At 34.2% G+C, this 22,164-nt stretch overlaps 1 protein-coding gene across 22 annotated transcripts in view; it reads left to right on the forward strand.

The window, feature by feature from the left end:
• The first annotated feature begins 19,907 nt into the window (after positions 1-19,907).
• Positions 19,908-22,164, forward strand: part of LOC149578659 (uncharacterized) — a 112,348-nt gene continuing 110,091 nt past the window's right edge. For 4 of the 22 annotated variants that reach the window (XM_089830756.1, XM_089830722.1, XM_089830784.1 and 1 more), the window contains exon 1: positions 19,909-20,692. In XM_089830756.1, the coding sequence (XP_089686882.1) occupies positions 20,296-20,692 (397 nt within the window). In that variant the 5' untranslated portion in view covers positions 19,909-20,295. Of the gene's footprint in view, positions 20,693-22,164 lie in introns of all 22 variants that reach the window. The other 18 variants (XM_089830776.1, XM_089830699.1, XM_089830728.1 and 15 more) reach the window with 7 other exon arrangements.

The raw sequence follows: 22,164 nt of genomic DNA on the forward strand, positions 1-22,164 counted from the left end.
TCCATTATAGTGAATAAATATAAGTTTATTCATTCGGCATTATTAGGGGTGATAAGGGTTCATTACTTGCATGCTCTTCTTTAGTACTTGGGCTTGGCAATTCTAACATATTAGCATCCAAGATTGGGTTGTTATCCCATGCTTCTATTTTTTCTTCTACTAGATATAGCTCCATCCAATTGCTATTGTTTGCTAGATGTACATACAATAAAACCAAAAGAACAGCTATATTTCTTTTTAAAATAGGAAGCCACTTTATTAGTTTATTGGAATCGAAAGTTGAAATAAGGGGATACAATAGAATGAGTTGTCTTTTGTTGATAGGTATATCATAATGGAATGGACAATAAATAGACATATCATTTTTGATACATGTCATTGCTTTGTCTAGATTCCCTATATATTCATGCTTAAATAACCATTTGCATAATGCAAGATTTATCTGGTTCTACTAAGCAAGCCATAGCTACGAACATTGTTAGAATATCACTGGGCACTTTGTGCCAATCTATGTTATTCACAAATTCTTGTCCCAAAATTCTATACACAACCCTCTTGATAAGGTAATGAGTGTTCTACAAGATGAGAGAAAGGTGCAAATCTGAAAAGGGTTCCTCAAAGGCAATCTGAGGACTTGGCAAATATATTTGACTCACTTGGCAAATTTTTTTATCCTTGTTCAAAAGAAGCAAAAATTGGGGGTCCACCGCTACAACTTACAATTATTTAAGGGAAGCTTTATAGGTCCCTGCCTTAAATAAGACAAGGAACTAATGTTCTCGATTGATCCCCAATGCAGTGATATTAATTTTTGCATAGCAAAAACGTATTGCTCCAAACTAACATTTTAAACATTGTATTTTTAAAATCCATTTCCAACATTTAATTTCTAAATTCTTATGGCCTGGAGCCAATTTCATGGGCAAAAATTTATTTTTTCTAGAATAAAAAAAAATAGGGAAAAAAAAGGTTGGCATAACACACGTGTAAAAAAAAAAGGCTGGGGATAATAGACATGCATTTATTATCTTCCTATCACACCATGTGTATGAAAATGAAGGCCTTAGGATTGCCATTAAAACCGTTACCCATTTTAGATTATTTTTATTGATTAGGTTATAATTGGATGATTGCTTTAATTTTCTTTTATACCTTTAGAAATAAACAAGTTTTTAACAACAAACAAACACAATTACAAATGTATTAAAAAAAAGTGTCACGTAGTGACAAGTATTTGGTTGAAGCCAAGATTAATTATTAGTGTCTGTTGTAATTTATTATTATTGTTATTATTAAGCTCGAGTAGACTCGAACCCAAGACCTCCCAAACAAGAGGCTCACCATTTACCGTTGTGTTGTAGGTTATTGCCTCTAATAATTCTAATATTTAATATAGTTTAATTAAGAGCAATATTTAGAAAAAATAATAAATTAATAATTCATATAAACTAATTATTTATATATTTATTTTACTAAATTTAATATATTTTATAAAATATAATTATTTAATATAAAACTTATAAATTTATATGTATAATATACAGTTAGAGACAATATATTGAAAAGATCAAAACTTAAAATTATATACTTATATTAAACACAATTACAAATGTATTAAAAAAAAGTGTCACGTAGTGACAAGTATTTGGTCAAAGCCAAGATTAATTATTAGTGTATGTTGTAATTTATTATTATTGTTATTATTAAGCTCGAGTAGACTTGAACCTAAGACCTCCCAAATAAGAGGCCCACTATTTACCATTGTGTTGTAAGTTATTGCCTCTAATAGTTCTAATATTTAATATAGTTTAATTAAGAGCAATATTTAGAAAAAATAAATAAATTAATAATTTAAATAAACTAATTATTTATATATTTATTTTACTAAATTTAATATATTTTATAAAATATAATTATTTAATATAAAACTTATAAATTTATATGTATAGTATACACTTAGAGACAATATATTGAAAAGATCAAAACTCAAAATTATATACTTCTATATATGTGTGTTTGTGTGTGATTTTAATTATAATATTTATTTATTTATTTTTAAATATTACCAATAAACGGCTGAAGCCTTTAGATTATATTGATAAAATGAAATAGATTACAAGTATCTACATTCAAACAGGCACTGGTAGGAAAGAACAGAGAAGGAAACCTCCAGTCTAGCCTGGGATTGAGGTCCTATACAAAGTACATACTTAAAAGGGGCATACCCTTGTTGGAAATATAAGAGTAATAATTAAGAGGCGAGGGGTGAATTAGTTACCTGAAAAATAAATCTCAGATCCCTTAGATGTCAATACAAATCAAAACATAAACTTTGTTGAAATTGATTTGTTGTTGTAACTCAGTTAACATAGAGACACTCAATTAACACTAGCAATTTACTGTTACTCGACAAGCACTAAAATATCAACTATAACTTGGTAAATATGATCTTATGATACTAAGTGTGATTAAATTTAATTAACTTAGTTGCATATGCATAAAATAAATAGCATGAACACAAGTGACACCAAGATTTAATGTGGAAACCCAATTTGAGAAAAACCACCAATTACAACTAGTTGCTGCTTTTTACTCTTCTGAAATGAGCCCTGTTAGGATCTAACTCCATTAAATATTAAAAAACACATTGTTAGGTGCGACCCTATTAAATGATTTAATCACTCAATTAGGAGTGGCCTTGTTAGAGGTCTTTAAACACTTCAATCTAGAAATGCCACCTTGTTAAAGGATTTACAAATAACCGTTAGGCTAACTCTGTTAAGAGATAATTTGATTCACTACTACAATGGTTAGAGAGTAACAATGACTTGCCTTGATTTTTGATGCAACTATCTTTGTTGATTAGAATCTCGATTCTGGCTTGAATACTCGATTCTTCTTGATCAAATAAATCTTTGCAGCCCAATAAGGATATTCTACTTATCCTTCCAATTTACTTCCTCTAAGCATCTTCTTATCTTTCACACACCCTCATATTCAATTCTCAAATTGACCTTATATTTATATCACATACATTATCAAGTTGGATTGAATATAGTTAAAATAATTAATATACATCTCCTTAGTCGGCTAGAACCAATAAACAAATCCATTAAACTCAATACACTAAAACAAGAAAATCCTTTGTTAGTTGACCCAGCTCAGTAGACACTAACTTTGAAATGATTTTCCTATGTTAACCAAGTGAACTCGGTTAACATTGCAACTTCGTAAACTTCCTTTAACCGAGTGAGCTTGATTAACACTAGTTCCATGCCAACTTTATTTTGTCTCCTGAGTGAACTCGATGGACACTGTATTCTGCAAATTCTCTTTGGTGACCGAGTGATCTTGGTTAACACTCATTACTTGCCATCTTTCCTTTGTCTCTGAAGTGAACTCAGTAAACACTATCTTCTAAACTTGGCAAACACTAGAATGCTCAACAGAAATAGGAAATTATCTTCAATGTCCGAGTGAGCTCGACAGACATTGACTGGTAAAGATATGACATTTTGTGTAACATCAAAGACAATACACAATTGAACAATTATTTTCAACAATCTCCTTCTTTGGCATTGATGGAAACACAATATGTTATACTACAATGAAATTTTATGATTCTCATCTATGAGAACTCCCTCCATCACTGTGAGCTCACTCTTACATCAACCTCTCCCTCTAGAATGATTCTCTAATTTCAGTTTCTCCCTTTGTCAACAAACTCTCCAAGTTTACACTTCAAACTCTTCTGCACAAGTTCTCCCTCTTTGTCATCTAACAAAATGTTATCTTTCTCTGATATATCAAACTCTTCCTCACATCTTACTCATTACAAGTATGACATGATCAAACTCTCCCTCTTTGACATCCTATGCCAAAGACAACATTCAATTGATTTCAATGTACTTGATGTAAATATTCATATGCAGTCTACCCTTTCAATACTGCATCAACTTGGTTGATCTTTAAGAATACTTAGTTGATGCATCAATAAATGTTGTTTAGTATGCTTAAGATAGGGGAATAACCCTTATCTTACCTCTTAGATACAAAAATGTATCCTTTGGTAATGGCTTGGTGAATATGTCTACAATTTGTTCTTTAGTATTCACATATTTCAATCTCACCTCTTTGTCTTGCACCAATTCTCTCAGAAAGTGATATTTTATTTCTATGTGCTTGGTCTTGATATATTAATTGTATTAGTGTTATCATAGAAGATAACCACTAGATCCTTGATATCTACCTTCATACTTACCAACAATTGCTTGAACCAAACAATATTGGAACAATTGACTGCTACTGCAACATATTCTACCTCTAATGTAGGCTGAGAGATGCAATTCTGCATGTTACTTGTCCAAGACACTAGTCTTTTACCAAGAAAGAATGCCCCACCACTGGTGCTCTTCTTATCATCAATTTTTCCTACCCAATCTATATGAGTGAAGGCTTTAAAATCAAAGTTGCCTCCTTTCTTGTACCATAATCCATAATCTTTAGTACCCTTTAGATACCTAATGATTCTCTTAATTTCCATCATATGGTTTTCTTTTGGATTGGCTAAAAATCTTGCCACCATACCAACTACAAAAGCAATACCAGGCCTAATATGCACTACATATTGATGTTTTCCAATCATGGATCTATATGTGGTCTGATCTACCTCCTTGGAATAATCATTTTTGGAAAGCTTATGTCTAGTATACATAGGTGTTCCAATTGGTCTTGAATCCTCCATTCCAAACTTCTTTAGTATCTCATTGATATACTTAGATTGAGTAATGTAGATACCATCTTGCCTCTGTCGAATCTGCAAGCCAACAAAGAATTTGATCTCTCCAACCATTGACATCTCAAATTCCTTACTCATTTCCTTAGAAAATGATTTACATAAGACATCATAACCAATAAATAGTATATCATCTCCAAAAATTTTTGCCAACAATATCTCCTTCTCTAGTCCTTCTTTGATGTAAAGACTATTGTTATAATTTCTCCTTTGAAAACTAATCTTCATCAAATAACTGTGAAGTCTATCATACCAAGCTCGAGGAGCTTGTTTGAGACCATATAATGCTTTGTGTAGTTTATAGACCATACCCTTTTCGCTAGGATCTACAAAACCTTCGGGTTGCTCTATGTAGACTTCCTCTTCTAGAATTCCATTCAAGAATGTAGATTTCACATCCATCTGATACACTTAAATCCTTTATGTGCAGCATACACAAGTAGAGTCCTAACACCTTCTAATCTTACAATAGGAGCAAAATTTTCACCATAATCAATACCTTCCTCTTGAGAATAACCTTTGAAAACTAACCTTGTTTTGTTTCTAGAAACTTCTCCATCTTCATTTAGCTTATTTCTAAATACCCACTTTCTACCAATTACATTTGTATCCTTGGGTTTAGAAAAAAGAGTCCTAATCTTATTCCTTTCTATCTATTCTATCTCTTTATTCATTGCTTCAATCCAACTTTCATTATCCAAAGCATATTTAATAGTTCTAGGTTCAAATTCAGTAAGCAAACATGTACCTTTCAATTTGTTCCTTATCATTGTACCTTTGACTTTTCTCCAATGATTTGGTCAGGGGTATGGTTCCTTCTGACATATCTTGCAAGTATAGGTACTTTGGATTTAGAGCTTGTTCCACTTGCCTCACCATAATCTTTTACATTATGTTTGGGTCTCACTGTCTGTGACTCCGATCCTTCAAACTCTTACTTAGGTTGCACTTGCTACAACTCAGTTGCTTCTGACTACAACTCGACTCCTTCAGACTGTGACTCAGGCTACATTGGCTACAACTCGGGTGCTTCTAGAGATTTTGGGGACTCAGGAGGTGAAGTTTGCTAACTTCCAATTGGATTAGGCAATGTGTCAAGTTCAAAGTAAATAAACTTTATGTAGTCTTTAGGTTCTTTGTTGCTCTCTTCTTTTCTCTTTTCTACAAACTCATCAATCTCCACATGTGCACTTTCTATGATTTTATGAGTAGTCAGATTCAAACATTTATATGCTTTACTTTTGTTGGAGTACCCTAGGAATATGCCTTCATCACTCTTGACATCAAGTTTACATTTCCTAGACTCCTTTAGGATATAGCATATGCTACCAAATAATTTCAAGTAATTTCCATTGGGTTTATAGCCATAACATAGTTCATAAGGTGTGTTATTTGAGTCTTTCTTTAGCTATACTCTGTTTAAGGTATGAAATGTTGTATTGATTGCTTCCTTCCAGTATTTGATTGCAACATTGTTTTCTATCATCAGGGTCCTTGCACAATCCATGATAGATCTATTCCTTCATTTTGCTATCCATTTTTCTAAGGTGTACCAAGCATTGATACTCATCTTTTGATTCCTTTCTCTGTGTAGCATTCATTGAATTCATTTGAGATGAATTCACCTCCTCTATCTGACCTTAGACACTTTAGTTTCTTTCTCAACTCTAGCCAGATACCATTTGAAATTTTGAAAAGCTTCAAACTTATCTTTCAAATACATTACTATCATCATTCTAGAATAATCATCAACAAATAAAATGAAATACTTATATCAATTGTAGCTCTCTATGACAATAGGTCCACGAAGGTCTGTGTGAACCAACTTCGAGACTTCTTTAGAATGATAGTTCTTGCTTTTGAAACTTGTCTTTCCCATCTTTCCAATTTGAAAATTTTTGCACATGCCCATATTAGGTTTCCTCAGACTAGGAATACCTCTCACTCTTTTGTTTTTGCTTATCTTGATTAGGTTATCAAAGTTTGCATGACACAACCTTTTATGCCATAACCAATTTTCTTCTACTTGAGCAATGAAACATGAACTTTCACTTAGATCTAGGTAGAATAAGTTACCTTTTGTTTGATTATCAAACCCAACTATACTTCCTTTTCCATCCAACAGCTTGGCCTTCCCATTCATGAATTCTAGCTTAAATCCAATGTTATTCATCTATGCCACACTCACTAGATTATGCTTCAGTCCTTTAACCAAATAAGCATTGTCACATCTGAGTTTATTGGTTCGTGAAATACAACCTTTTCCTTTTATACAACAAGGTTCATTATTTCCAAATCTAACACTCCCACCATCATAGTGTTCCATATGTTCAAACTTTGTTTTATCACCAATCATATGGTGAGAACAACCACTGTCAATGATCCATGTATCATTCTTACTAGCATGAGAGATAAGTGTCATGTTATCATCTTCATCTTTTACAGCAATGCAAACCATTTCATCATCATCACTACTATCAGAATCTTTAGCCATGAAATAGGACTTCTTACCTTTATCCCTGTAGTCCTTGTAGTTTTTGAAATCCTTCTTGCCTTTATACTTATTGCTTTTATTTTCTTCTTTGCCTTCTTTATTTTGACACCTTGCAACAATGTGACCAACTTCTTCACAAGAAAAATAGATTAGAGGAATTTTACCTTTGTACTTTCCTTTGCCTTTGGGATATCTTCTTGCAAGCAGGGCTTCAATGACTTCAAGATCACTGTTAGAACTGTAATCACCTAAAAGTGGTCATTTAGACTATTAGCCCCCTTTTCAACATTTTGGCTAAATTAATTTAATCACTTATCTAAGCCAAATTGCTAATAATATATTTATTTGATTATAACCTATAGTTTGACTATGCTATCCTAAGTTCATTATTTGATTAAAAGAACATGTCCCCTTTTAATTAAATAAAAGACCCCATTCTTCTAACCCACTTAAAGTCCTTTTTCTATTTTGCAATTAAAAGAAAAGGCTTTGTGACTTTTGTCTTATATGACAAGTCAACTTGTATTCTATTGGTTGACTTGTGTGTGCACATGGATCACTCCTCTTTTCAAATTCCACCGTTGATCATCCACCATCTTCATTTTGATCTCTACCGTCCATACATCTTTAAAAGGGAGAGAGCTTTCCCCCTCAATCCATCCATCTTTTGAATATTGTTATGCTACAGGTTTTCTAACAGGTTTCTTTGGAGCTTTGTGGAGAACTTCTATTTCTTGTCTACATTCTCTCATACCATAGCATTTTAGCTTAGATTCATGTTGCATGTTAGTTTAGCTTCTATTTTGCAATAATCTATCTCACATAGCTTGAAAATGGTATTGTAACACTCTCATACATGTTTTAGCATAGCTCCACTTTGCATCTCATTCTAGCTTAATTTTCATTTGCATTGCATTCTTGAAGAACTCCTTGGGACATTTGCATTCTTGCATCTTGTCTTTGGAACCTCCCATTGCATGGTTTACTAGCAAGAAGAGTATCTCTAAGGCTCATCTGAGAGCCCTTGAACTTGAAATACACTCTCTTGCACTCCGTGGATAGGGAGCTCTAAGCCGACATCCAAGCATTCCGAACTCATGGAATCGTTTGGATAGAAGGGTTTAGAGTGGGACACTTTCGAGTGTACAAGAACTATCTTCTTCTTCACTTTCATATTGTTTGTCTTTTGATTTTCCACTTTTCTTTTTGAGTGAAAGCTTAGCTTCAAATGCATACTCAATGTTTATGCAGTTGGGAGCATAGTTGTCATAGTTATCCAGCTCAAAAGCTATCATCCTTCCCACTAGTGCATCCAAAGTTATGTCATTCTTGGGATCACATCTCATTTCCTGAATAGCTAATACTCTAATTGCATACATAAGAAGAATATTTTTGAGTACCTTGCTTACCACTATGACATCATCAATTTTATCTCCAGAGGCTTTGATTGCACATACGCTAGCTTTGATTCTTTTACTATATTTTGAAATGTTTTCTTCCTCTCTCATCTTCATCTGATCAAACTGACCTCTCAATCTTTCTACCTTGGCTCTTCTTACATTGTCATCACCTCCATTGATAGCTTTCAACTTGATCCACATTTCATGGATAGTCTCACAATATTTGACCTCATCAAATTCAACATAATTAAGAGTAGATGCAATGTCAATCATCATAATGTTATGGTTCTTCTTTTCAACAATCTCTTCCATAGTCAAAGTTCCAGTAGGAGCTTTATACTTGGCATTCAAATATTTTAGACCCGAGTCACTAATGGTTGCTAGATGTAGCTTCATAAGTTCCTGCCATGCCTCAAAATTATCTTTGTTCAACTTGGGATTCTCTCTTATGTAAGACATCTTGATCTTTAGCTTAGGTTCTTGAAACCTTCTCTGCAAACACCAAAAGCTATGATACCAATTATTGGAAATATAAGTGGAGTAACTGAGAGGGGAGGGGTAAATAAATTACCTCAAAAATAAATCCCAGATCCCTTATATGTCAATACAAATCAAAACATAAACTCTGCAGAAATTGATTTACTGTTGTAATTTGGTTAACATAGAGACATTCGGTTAACACTAACAATTTTATACTCGACAAGTACTGAAATATCAATTGTAACTTAGTAAATACTCAACATTTAGATCTTATGATATTGAGTGTGATTAACCTTAATTAACTTAGTTGCATATACATAAAAGAAATAGCATGAACACAAGTGACACCGAGATTTTACGTGGAAATCTAATTTCGAAAAAACCAGCAAAAGCAAGTACTTACTATTTTTCACTCTTCTAAAGTGAGCCTTGTTAGGAGCCATCCTTGTTAAAGGTTACAAAACACACTATTAGGTATGACCTTGTTAAATGATTTAATCACCCTAATAGGAGTGACCTTGTTAGAGGTCTTTAGATGCTTCAATCTAGAAATGCCACCTTGTTATAGGATTTACAAATAACTTTCAGGCTAACTTTGTTAAGATATTTGATTCACTGCTATAATGGTTAGAGAGTAATGATGACTTGACTTGATTGCTAATGCAACTGTCTTTGCTGATTCAGATCTCAATTCTAGCTTGAATACTCGATATTTCTTGATTAGATAAATCTTCGTAGCCCAACAAGGATATTCTGCTTATCCTTCCAAATGACTTCCTCTAAGCATCTTCTTGTCTTTCACACACTGTCATATTCAATCCTCGACTTGACCTTATATTTATATCATATACATTATCAAGTTGGATCAAATAAAACTTAAAGCAATTAATATTCATCTCCTCAGTTGGCTAGAACCAACAAACAAATCCATTAAACTCAATATGCCAAAACAAGAAAATCCTTGTTAGCCTACTCAACTCGGTAGACACTAACTCTGAAATGATTTTTCTATGTTAACTAAGTGAACTCGGTTAACACTGCAACTTCATAAACTTCCTTTGGTAACCAAGTGAGCTTGGTTAACACTAGTTCCATACCAACTTTACTTTTTCTCCCGAGTGAACTCAATAGATACTGTCTTTTGTGAATTTTCTTTAGTAACTGAGTGAGCTCAGTTAACACTCGTTACTTGCCATCTGTCTTTTATCTCTTGAGTGAACTTGGTACACACTGTCTTCTGAACTTGGCAAACACTGGAATGCTCGGCAGACACAAGAAACTGTCTTCATCGCTCGACTGAGCTCAATAGACACTAACTAGTAAAGATATAACATTTTGTGTAACATCAAAGACAATACACAATTGAACAATTGTTTTCAAGAACCCCAATTACATACCTTTTTGAAAGGCATCCTTTTTCATCACTTTATGCTTAATTTCAAGATGAAAAACCATCTTTTACATTTGAAATTATATACATTTTCCCTTATTACATTTAGGGTCTTAAGAAATAATTCTCTCCTTTACATCTAGATTTTACATTGAGGGAAGTGCTTACAAGTGAAATGATACTCTTTTGATTGTCAAAATGAAGCGTCTGACTCCAACAATAACAAATAAGGTTTTGATATAAAGATCCTACCCATCTCTCTGCATTTTTAGAAAACTTTATGTTCACATGAAATGTTAGTCCTCAATTACTATTAAATATACGATAATCTAAGCATCTTACTCCTTATTTAACTTTGTCTCTTAAGATGTTTTGTTAGGATATGCCATATGAATTTCTATTATATTTGTTCGAATATTATTTAAAATACTGAAGCAAGATTTTGAAAGAGAGATAGAAAGGTCTGAAAAATATAAATTACTACAAAAAATAATTTCTATATAGATCTCTGAATTTAAACATGGCTTTGAAAGAATCTAATCATGATAATCCATAATTAAATTCATCAAACTAAAAGGTGTATAACTTAGTCTATCATGATGTAAGAATGTTGAGATAATGAGCAATAATAAGAAGTGGTAATACCTCTTATGACGAGAGAAAGAAAGTCCAAGTAAGTATACCTATTAATGTATAACTGACCTTAAGAATGCTTGCTAAGTTTTATGGCCTTGTTAATGTTAGGATAAACCACAGACAGAAATAAAAAACTACATGCAAATATAACCAATAACAAAAATAATAGAACACACAGAAATGAACACAAGGCACCAAGATTTAACATGGTTCACCCAATCCCTGGGCTACGTCCACCAAACAGCAAGTTCGATCTTATTACAATCCAGTGATTACAACCTGATTACAATTTGTAATCCCTTACAGCTCAATACCGCCGCAAGAACCAATTTCGTATCACCACACATAAAAAATACCCAACCCTAAGCCCTTTTTATACAAGTATTAAACCGCTTTAGGGTTATAACATGTCGGCCATATGTCGGCCATAATATGTCGGCTACCATGTCGGCTACCATGTCAGCTACTTCCAAATTTTTTTTTTTTCTATTTATGAAGTATGTATAGTACTTTCCTGATCAGTCACCACAATCTAACAATCTCCCACTTGGGGACTGATCAGGCTCCACACTAAACAACAATCTCCCACTTGGAGATTGATCCCATAGCAATACAACTACCGCATGGGGCTCCCACTGGATCAAACCACCCTGGACTCTGCTGTTCTTTTATTCACATTTAGTCTAAAAGACCAACTGAAGTTGAAGAGGAGTTCAGCTTCTCCCTTGTGACAACCTTTGTCAACATATCTGCTGGATTTTCATTGGTATGTATCTTCTCTAGCTTTAACTGTCCATCCTCCAAAACTGACCGAATGAAATGGTACCGCAACTGTATGTGTTTGGTCTTAGAATGCAGAGCTGAATTCTTAGCAAGATGAATGGCACTCTGACTATCTGTGAACAAATAATTATCCTTCTGAGGATGTCCCAATTCTTCCAAGAAGAACTGAAGCCATATCATCTCTTTGGCTGCCTCTGTAGCAGCAACATACTCTGCCTCTGTAGTGGAGAGAGCATTAATCTTCTGTAGCCTAGAAACCCAGCTCACGGCTGCCCCACCAACTGTAAAGACATAACCTGTAGTACTCCGCCTGGTATCAATATCCCCAGCCAAATCTGAGTCAACATAGCCCTGTAAATCAGTAGTAGAGCCCCCAAAGTGTAAACACTTATTGGATGTTCCTCTCAAATATTTGAGAATCCACTTGACAGCATTCCAATGCTCAAAACCTGGATGACTCATATACCTGCTAACGACTCCCACTGCATGTGCAATATCTGGCCTAGTGCATACCATAGCAGACATCAAACTTCCTACAGCTGAAGCATAGGGTACCTTGGACATCTTATCCTCCTCTTCCTGTGTCTTGGGACACATCTCCTTAGTCAATTTCAAATGACCAGGTAAAGGTGTGCTGACAGCTTTAGCATTCTCCATAGAGAAACGTTGCAACACCTTCTCAACATAATCAGCTTGAGATAGCGTCAATGTTCTGTTCTTCCTATCTCTGCAAATCTTCATACCAAGGATTTGTTTTGCTGCCCCCAAATCCTTCATAGCAAATGCATGTGCTAACTGGCATTTTAGCCCTTTAATATGATGCATGTTAGACCCAGCTATAAGCATATCATCAATATATAGACATAAAATAATGTAGCTATCATCATCCAACCTCTTAAAATAAACACAGTAATCTGAATGACACCTGTTATATCCATGCTCATGCATAAAACTGTCAAATTTCAGATACCATTGCCGAGGTGCTTGCTTCAGGCCATATAAACTTTTCTTCAATTTGCACACTAAGTTCTCCTTACCTTTGACCTCAAAACCCTGTGGCTGAGCCATATATATTTCTTCATCCAAATCACCATGAAGAAAGGCTGTTTTAACATCCATCTGCTCTAAATGCAAATCTTTAGTAGCCACAAGACTTAAAACAGTACGAATAGAAGTCATTTTAACAACAGGAGAAAATATCTCATCAAAATCAATTCCCTTTTTCTGTGCAAATCCTTTTACAACTAACCTGGCCTTAAATCTTTTCTTACCTCCTTCCTCTTCTTTCAACCTGTAAACCCATTTATTCTGTAAAGCCTTTTTACCTGCAGGCAACTTGCACAAATCCCATGTCTTATTTTTCAGCAAAGAGTCCATTTCATCTTTCATTGCAGACTCCCACTGAATCTTAGTATCCACCTGCACAGCTTCATCATAACTTTCAGGTTCACCAGCATCAGTAAGTAAAATAGAATACAAAGAGGGAGAAAACCTTTGTGGAGGTCTAATTGGCCTTGTTGACCGTCTAACATTCACTGGTGTGTGTGGTATTTGTTGTTGCAGTTGTTGCACATCATGAGGAATGGCTGGAACATCAGCTTTTGGAGTATCATCCAGCACTACATAATCATCTTCTTTCTTCTCATGTTGCTGCAACAGATCTTTGTACAACACTTTTTCATTGAATATGACATCCCGGCTTCTTATAATTTTATGATTTTCAAAATCCCAAAGCCTATAGCCAAATTCATTAATGCCATATCCAACAAAGACACATTTCTTTGATTTCACTTCTAGCTTGGTTCTATTTTCAGAGTCTATATGAGCAAAAGCTTCACAACCGAAGGTCTTGAGAAAAGAATAACTCACCTTCTTACCAGTCCATGCTTCTTCTGGAATACCACAGCCCAAAGGAGTAGAGGGACCTCTATTAATCAAATATACTACAGTATTGACAGCCTCTGCCCACATGTGTAAGGGCAACCCAACATGCAACCTCATGCTCCTTGTGCGCTCCATTATAGTCCTGTTCATGCGTTCAGCCACTCCATTTTCCTGTGGAGTCCTTGGAACAGTTTTTTGTCTACGAATACCATTAGTGGAGCAATAATCTTCAAATTCATGACTGCAATACTCACCACCATTATTAGATCTGAGACATTTTAATTTCTTACCAGTCTCATTTTCAACCAAGCATTTCCATTTCTTAAAAGTTTGAAATACATCAGATTTCTGTCTAAGGAAATAAACCCATACTTTTCTAGTTGCGTCATCAATAAATGTAACATAATAATGAGAGCCACCAAGGGAAGATACCTGAGCCGATCCCCATACATCTGTATGCACAAGCTCTAATTTCTCCTTTTTGTTTTCCTTCCCTGTCTTTACAAAACTCACTCTCTTTTGTTTTCCATACACACAACTTTCACAGAAATCCATATTCACACATTTTAGACCTGGTAAAACTTTCCTTGAATGAAGTACTTTCATACCTTTCTCACTCATGTGCCCAAGTCTATTGTGCCACAACGCTGTATCAGAATCTACAGCAGCTATTTGTTCTCCCTGCTCAACTGCAGTAATTGTTCCTGAATATTCATTTTTCTCTGAAACAATCAAAGTAGAAGGAACAATATGACCTATACAAAGATATAAGGTGCCTACTTTCACACCTTTTGCTACTACAAGGGAACCTTTTGAAACCTTCCAATTTTTATCATTAAAAGTAATTACACAACCCTCATCACCGAGTTGCCCTGCTGAAATTAAATTCCTACTTAGCTTTGGAACATGTCTTACCTCATGTAGTAGCCAATGATTCCCATTCTGCAACTTAATCTTAATTTTTCCCTTTCCAACAATCTGACAGGGTTCATTATCCCCTAAATAAACAAGCCCAAAATCCCCTTGGACATAATCAATGAAATAACCTCTATGAGGTGTAGCATGAAAAGAAGCACCAGAATCTAAAACCCATGAATCATCAACACTCTCTAAAGACAGAAGCAAAGCATCCTCTTCGAATTTATTACTTACCACATTTGCCTCTTTGTCTCCATCTGATTTATCTCCTTCATTTTTCTTTCGAGTCCAGCAATCTTTCTTTTTGTGCCCGGGTTTCCCACAGTACCAGCAATCATTTGGTCCTCTTGATTGAGACCTCCTCCCCTTTGACTTTCCTCTTGATTTCCCACGATTTCCAGAGTTACTTCCTCTTTTAGTCGTTCTGCCCCTGCTTTGTGCATTTAAAGCACTTCCTGATGTAGATCCACTTGAGAATTTTCTACGAGTTTCCTCACTTAAAATAACACCAATCACATCATCATATTTTAGGGTACTTGATCCAGGAACAGAATTACTCACCGCCATTACCAAGCCATTCCAGCTTTCAGGCAAAGAACACAAAATCAAGAGAGCCCTAATTTCTTCATCAAAATTGATACCCACAGAAGATAATTGACTAGTAATAGTATTAAACTCATTTAAATGATCTGCAACAGATCCACCTTCTGCCATTTTCATATTAAATAAACGCTTCATGAGAAATACCTTATTTGAAGCGGAGGGCTTTTCATACAGTGTCGCTAGGGTTTTCATCAAATCTTCTGTCGTCTTTGCTTTTGTAATATTAAATGCCACCGATGGTGCCAAGCATAACCGAATGCTTCCGAGTGCCTTTCTGTCCAAAAGATCCCATTCAGCCTCTGACATAGTTCCCTGATTCTTGGCTTTTCCTTCCAACGGCTTCCATAAATCCTTCTGATATAAATAGTCTTCCATTTGCATCTTCCATAACTGGAAGTTCTGCCCATTAAACCTATCAACCCTCAGCTTACCATCATCTGCCATTGCTCCCACTCAACCGTGAGACTCCCACTTAACCGTGAGACTTTCCTGCAGAGGATAACTGAGAAACAACTAGGCTCTGATACCACTTGTTAGGATAAACCACGGACAGAAATAAAAAACAACATGCAAATATAACCAATAACAAAAATCATAGAACACACAGAAATGAACACAAGGCACCAAGATTTAATGTGGTTCACCCAATCCCTGGGCTACGTCCACCAAACAGCAAGTCCGATCTTATTACAATCCAGTGATTACAACCTGATTACAATTCGTAATCCCTTACAGCTCAATACCGCCGCAAGAATCAATTTCGTATCACCACACATAAAAAATACCCAACCCTAAGCCCTTTTTATACAAGTATTAAACCGCTTTAGGGTTATAACATGTCGGCCATATGTCGGCCATAATATGTCGGCTACCATGTCGGCTACTTCCAAATTTTTTTTTTTTCGGGGCGATTACAACAGTTAAAGGCAAGAGCCTACAACACAATGGTAACTTGTGATCCTCTCATGTGGAAGGTCTTGGGTTCGAATTCGCTTAACACATTAAAAATATTAATTATAATAAATAACAATAATTAATCTAGGCTTCAGTCATTTAGCAATTAAAAAAAAACAATACAACAATTAAATTTTCCAAGGAAGACATTATAATACTCAGCGATATGATAAATTTTTTTGATAATCTCGATTAATTCCTTTCCCATGAATGAAAATTTGCAAGTTCTACCTTAAATGAGAAAATAAAAAAAATAAAAAAATTGATGATATCATATCATATCTAGATAAGACCCAAATCGAATCATGGCTAGAAAATTTCATTATATTATTAATCTGGTAAGATATAGATTAACCATGTTGAAAATGATAGACAAAAGAGACCAGAACATTGAGGCCCTCTTGGTTTATTATACAAAAAACCAAGGAATTGGTATAATTTATTGCAATACTGAAGAAATATGCTATATATATATATATATATATCCTCTACTCCGTGATGATTTTCAGAAGGCAAAGGAACAAAAGACCAGAACCAATAAGATACGACTGCAAAAAAGGGCAAGAGGCCTAAAAAAGAAACCAAAATCTATATCCTTTTGACAAAAATAGAGAGCCAGACAAGGAAGACGGGGGACCACTACAAAACCAAAACCCAATTACGAGACCCTTGAATATATATATACCACAAAAAAGAGAGGCAACAACTATTACATATCCTCCTTTTGCTTCCAAACAAAACTATAATTAAATCATCCACTTCCTCCAAGTCCGCTACCATGGTGCCCAGTGCAAGAACATACATCATTTTCTCCTTGCTAGATTTATAGAGATTCAAGAGGGAGAAATCAAGTTTGTTAAGATCATCAAATTCTACCCCTGGTTCAATGTAGGAATCAAAGATGTGCAGATAATGAAGCAACCATGCATTATCCAGGTCCATGACTATATCCCTCCAACGAAGCATAAAGATTATGCTTGCCTCCATCTTAGGCCATTTATGGTTGAACTAATCAATATCTCTTATAAATATAATGAGGTGCCTAATTACATTTGTTTGCCCCAAATTGCCTAGTGGATTAGCCATACATATTTCAATAAATGAAATTTCCAAATCCCTATTAACACTCAAGATTGCTTCCTCAAGATCCTCTAACCAGATGGGATCAAAGATATTATAATACAGTCAGATGATCTCCCACTAACCTACGTGAGCCCTAAATAGATAGGCTATGAAAGACCCTATAATAGCATCATTGGTATGCAATGAATACCCATAATCGAAGGAGCTTTTTCCTAAAGCCCTACTCACAACAACCTTAGTTATATAGTCTATAGGGTTAAGAATCCTATTCCATTGCTCTAGTTTAACAGATCCCATAAACACCATTGTTCTGGCTTTAGACGCATGTTACAAAGATATTGTTGACTCCATTTCAAACTACAAATCATATAACACAATAGTATAGAGTGATGGTGATACATGATCGGAGGTGAAGGACTAAAATAGACCAATTTAATTAACTCCACCTTCGATAGATGTCTAGATGATTATAGATTATTAACCATTAACTCTACCAAGGAGTAGAAAGCAAGTCTACATCATAACGATGTGCACCTATTGAAGTGCTTATTTAAGTTAGTGATTATTAACCATTAACTCTACCAAGAAGTAGAAAGCAAGTCTACATCATAACAATGTGCACCTATTGAAGTGCTTATTCTAGTTAGTAGGACACACACACACACACACACACACACACACACACACACACACACACACACACACACACACACACACACACACACACACACACACACACACACACACACACACACACACACACACACACACACACACTCTATATTGGTACTATAATCTTTGAAAAGTTCTATTTTCACTTTGCCATAATATCATTGGTTAATTTTAGTATTGATTATAAGCCGACGGAAAATTTCAAATAAATACAAGTCAATTTGATGATGCATAAAGTAGAAAAACCAAACACAGTAGAGATATTATAAGAGTATTCTTAGGTTTCTGATGCATGGGTAATAATGTCCTCTCCATCCACACCCCTATTTGCTAAATGATCTATTTTTTAATTTCCTTCTCGATATATATAAATAAATCTTGTTTCCTCAAACTTATCTATAAGTTTGAGAAAGATTGAGCCATTCCCATAGCGCTTCTAATTCAACTGTATTAATAATTGTGATGCCTATATGTTTAGCTCTCTTAATAATCTAGTTTCTCGTCTCAGAACAAATGATACATCCTATCCCTGCTTTCCTTGGATTTCCTCTTGACACTCCACCAAAATTTAAATTTTTCCACCCAGTTGGTAGCAATTTTAATTATAATATTATCAAACAATCATTTATTAAATTAATTGACCCATTAAATAAAATTAGCATTAGATTTGAAAGTATAAATAAAATAGAATATCAAATAGTGTAAATATTTATCATTCACTATATATAAATAAAGTTTTGTAAATTTTATAACAAAATAAATGTAAAAATATAATTTACACAATTTACATAAGTTTTGTATCTTTTAATTTTATTCTTAATTTTTAAAATTTGAAAATTTAATAAAAATTTACATTGGTTAACGTTAAGTTAATAGTAATATAATAGTTATTTTAAATTTTTGAATATAAGATAAATTTATTTAAAATATTTAATTTCATAATTTATATTTTTATTAAAGATAATATATATAATATGATTAATCAAAAAAAAAAAAAAGGAAAAAAAAAAAAAAAAAAACATTAAACAAGACATGTTATGAAAGGAGACTCACAATAGCTACCGAAATCAAGATTAGTTATTGTTATTTATTGTCATGAGGCTCACAAATTACCGTTGTGTTATAGACTCTTGCTTGAAGTATAACTAAACTTACAAATGTACAATTATTTATTATTTTTTCTATTTTACAAATTTCATTTTATAACTTGTAAGTTGTCTTACTTAATAATTTATGCTAGATATTTTCATTTTCATTTCCTTTATCTTTGCCCAATATTTAGAGTAAATGATATATATCTATTTATGCATTATGTGTCATGTCTATATTAATTAATAAAATAAGTGATAAGTCCATTAAAATCAATTAAATTTTAAAAAATATAATTTGGTCACCTCACACAATTGCACACTCATGAGAGATGCATTCTCAATCTCATACACATATTACGATACCTCCCCATCTAATCTTATGTCCCCATCTAATCTTATGACTAATTATTATGATTCACTCACATAGACAGTTTTATATAAAAATGTTCTTGGATCTCTTCAATTAACACGAAAATACCTTTTCAAAAAATAAATCATTTTCTCATTCTAGAAAGAATATAAGATTTGAAAGTGCAGATGTATACCTTTTCATGCTGCTAAAAATATCTTTCTTTTTGTGAAAGAAAAGTGATTTTTTTGAAAAAATATGGAAGACATTTGAAATGACATTTAATATTTTAAGTTATACGATTGATTGGTCAGCTTTTAGAGGAAGTAATAATATAATATAATATACATACAAGAACCAAATTCAAACTAAAATGCAGTAATAATCTAAAATACATGCAATTTAACAAGTACACTCCCAAACGAGGGGAGAAAGGACATAAAGAGTGTGCCATTCCGTATGCGAAGAAATAGAAGCTCTTCTGTACTGGGAAAAACAGCTCCGTATAGCCTAGTGCCGAATGTTAAATTCATGTAGGTGTAGATGCTGTATTACTAATAAGTAGCAAACAAATAAAATTCTTCACTTCGTTTCTGTTAAACAAAAATATGGACTTGTTTTGGCGGGGTGGGTTTCCTCAGATGCGCAGAGGGAACACCGAAAATCAAATCAGTAGATCGTAGGCATCTGTACTATGATCGGTTTTTTTTTCGTTGGGACTTTTTGAGTGGGAGAAAAAAAGTGTTCATAGGTAATTTCAGTGATGGCTGAGGACCCATTTCTGGAGAGGCACTCCCAATATCGCATTTTTGTTGAGATTGACAGAGTGGGAGCGGAAATTCGAAGTGTGCACGATGAGAACGAGAAAATTAACGGGGAAATTAAGGCGGAGGAGGCCAAGATTGATGCACTGAGCAGAGACATCAAAGAATACGAGAACCAGTTGAAGGATTTTGAGGTCAGGTTGAACCAGGGAAGAAATATCGAAGAGAGCATAGAAATTGGAAGACAGAAAAGTATGGTGGAGCAGAGATTGCAGAATCTCATTGCCTATGAATCGACACTTATTATCAAAACTTCTTCCAGAGCAGAGGTCTTGCGCGCCCTTGATAGAGATCTGGTTCAGCTTTATGGCCAGAGGAAGGAGCTCCGTCAAGCAGGTACTTTTAAATTTTATTCACCTTTCTTCAATTTTTCTTTTCATGGTGTGGGTTTCTATGGAGCTCGTCGTGTTAATTTCGAGAACATTTGGTGGCAACTTTTCATTATAACAATTGAAACATCAGAAAGACAACTATGTTGCGCGTCACAGTATTCAAGTTCGTTTTCTTCAAAAATACGATTTCCATTGCGCAGTTTGTTCATGGCAATATTGGTTTTAGTTCACAAGTTCAGTGTTCATTTTGGCCTGCAAATCTTGTGCAAGTTTATGGGCCACTTTTTAATGAGGTCAGCGCATTTTAAATTTGAATCCACTTGAATGCATCCCATGAAATCTAGGATATGTGCTCTGAATGGGCTGTTTCCTTGTAGTGAGAGGAATTTGAACCTAGTTCACAGTATTACGAATGTTAGTGGTTACAGTTACTACAACCTCATGCATGGACAAGTAAATTAATATTATTACTAACCGTAGGACAGTCTGAATTTGTGGCAACTACCAGGAGTTCAGTAATAGTCTGTATGGTAAACAATACACAGAATATATCACAATTTTTTTATTATATTATTATCCTACCAGTACAGGAAACCCTTTGCAAGATTACAACTATTTACGAGAAAGTGTTTTAACTTGCATACTACGGTTAATTTACTATGTTCCATACCATTTCCGGGACAGGGATGGCAGAGGACATGTACTAAAATATATTAAGTAAAATTAAGACACTGACAGCAGTATGGCAGTAATAAAATGTATCATGACAGTGGTATAACAGCAGTATTGTTGTATGATAGTAGTAAAAATAACTGTAGTATTGCTAGCCTCTATGTATCTAATTGCTGGATTTTGGGTAAATTTGACTTATCTGCTCTTAATGAACAGCGATCCTAATCCTCCTTGTTCTCTCCCTCTCCTCAAATACACTTCTCTTCTTTTATCTCTCTCATGGCCAGGGTCATGTCCCTTTGGTTTGAAGGGATGCCACCTATTTATGCTGGTTGATTCTCACCCCTCTTAAGTAACATGTTAATAATCGAAGTGCTTATAAATTAGTTTAGCCCTTTTTGGATGAATTGTTGTTAATCATTTCTCGCCCTAGCTGTATTACCTTGGTTGGCCATAGGTATTACACAGGTTTTAAAGACTGCGATTGACACTTATTAGGCAGAGATAATCCATGAGGTGAGAATGCAGATTTTATAAATTCTGATTTGAATTCAATTATCTCAGAAACACAATATTCTCTGCTATATCTGACTGCTTTAGAGATTCAGATTTGATCATTTAATAATTCATACCCAATCAGATCTCCCATTGACCCCCCTTAAACTTAGAATCTTTTTCCTTGTTTTTTGTCTTCTCAATTGACCCCTTTGCCCAAGGTATAACATGCAAATATAACCAATATCAGAAAATAATAAAGCACACAAAAGAAAACACAAGACACAAAGGTTTAACGTGGTTCACCGA

This window comes from Cupressus sempervirens, chromosome 1 (assembly GCF_028749045.1).
Source record: "Cupressus sempervirens isolate cs-2001-9-10 chromosome 1, ASM2874904v1, whole genome shotgun sequence".
In the NCBI taxonomy this organism is placed as follows: domain Eukaryota; kingdom Viridiplantae; phylum Streptophyta; class Pinopsida; order Cupressales; family Cupressaceae; genus Cupressus; species Cupressus sempervirens.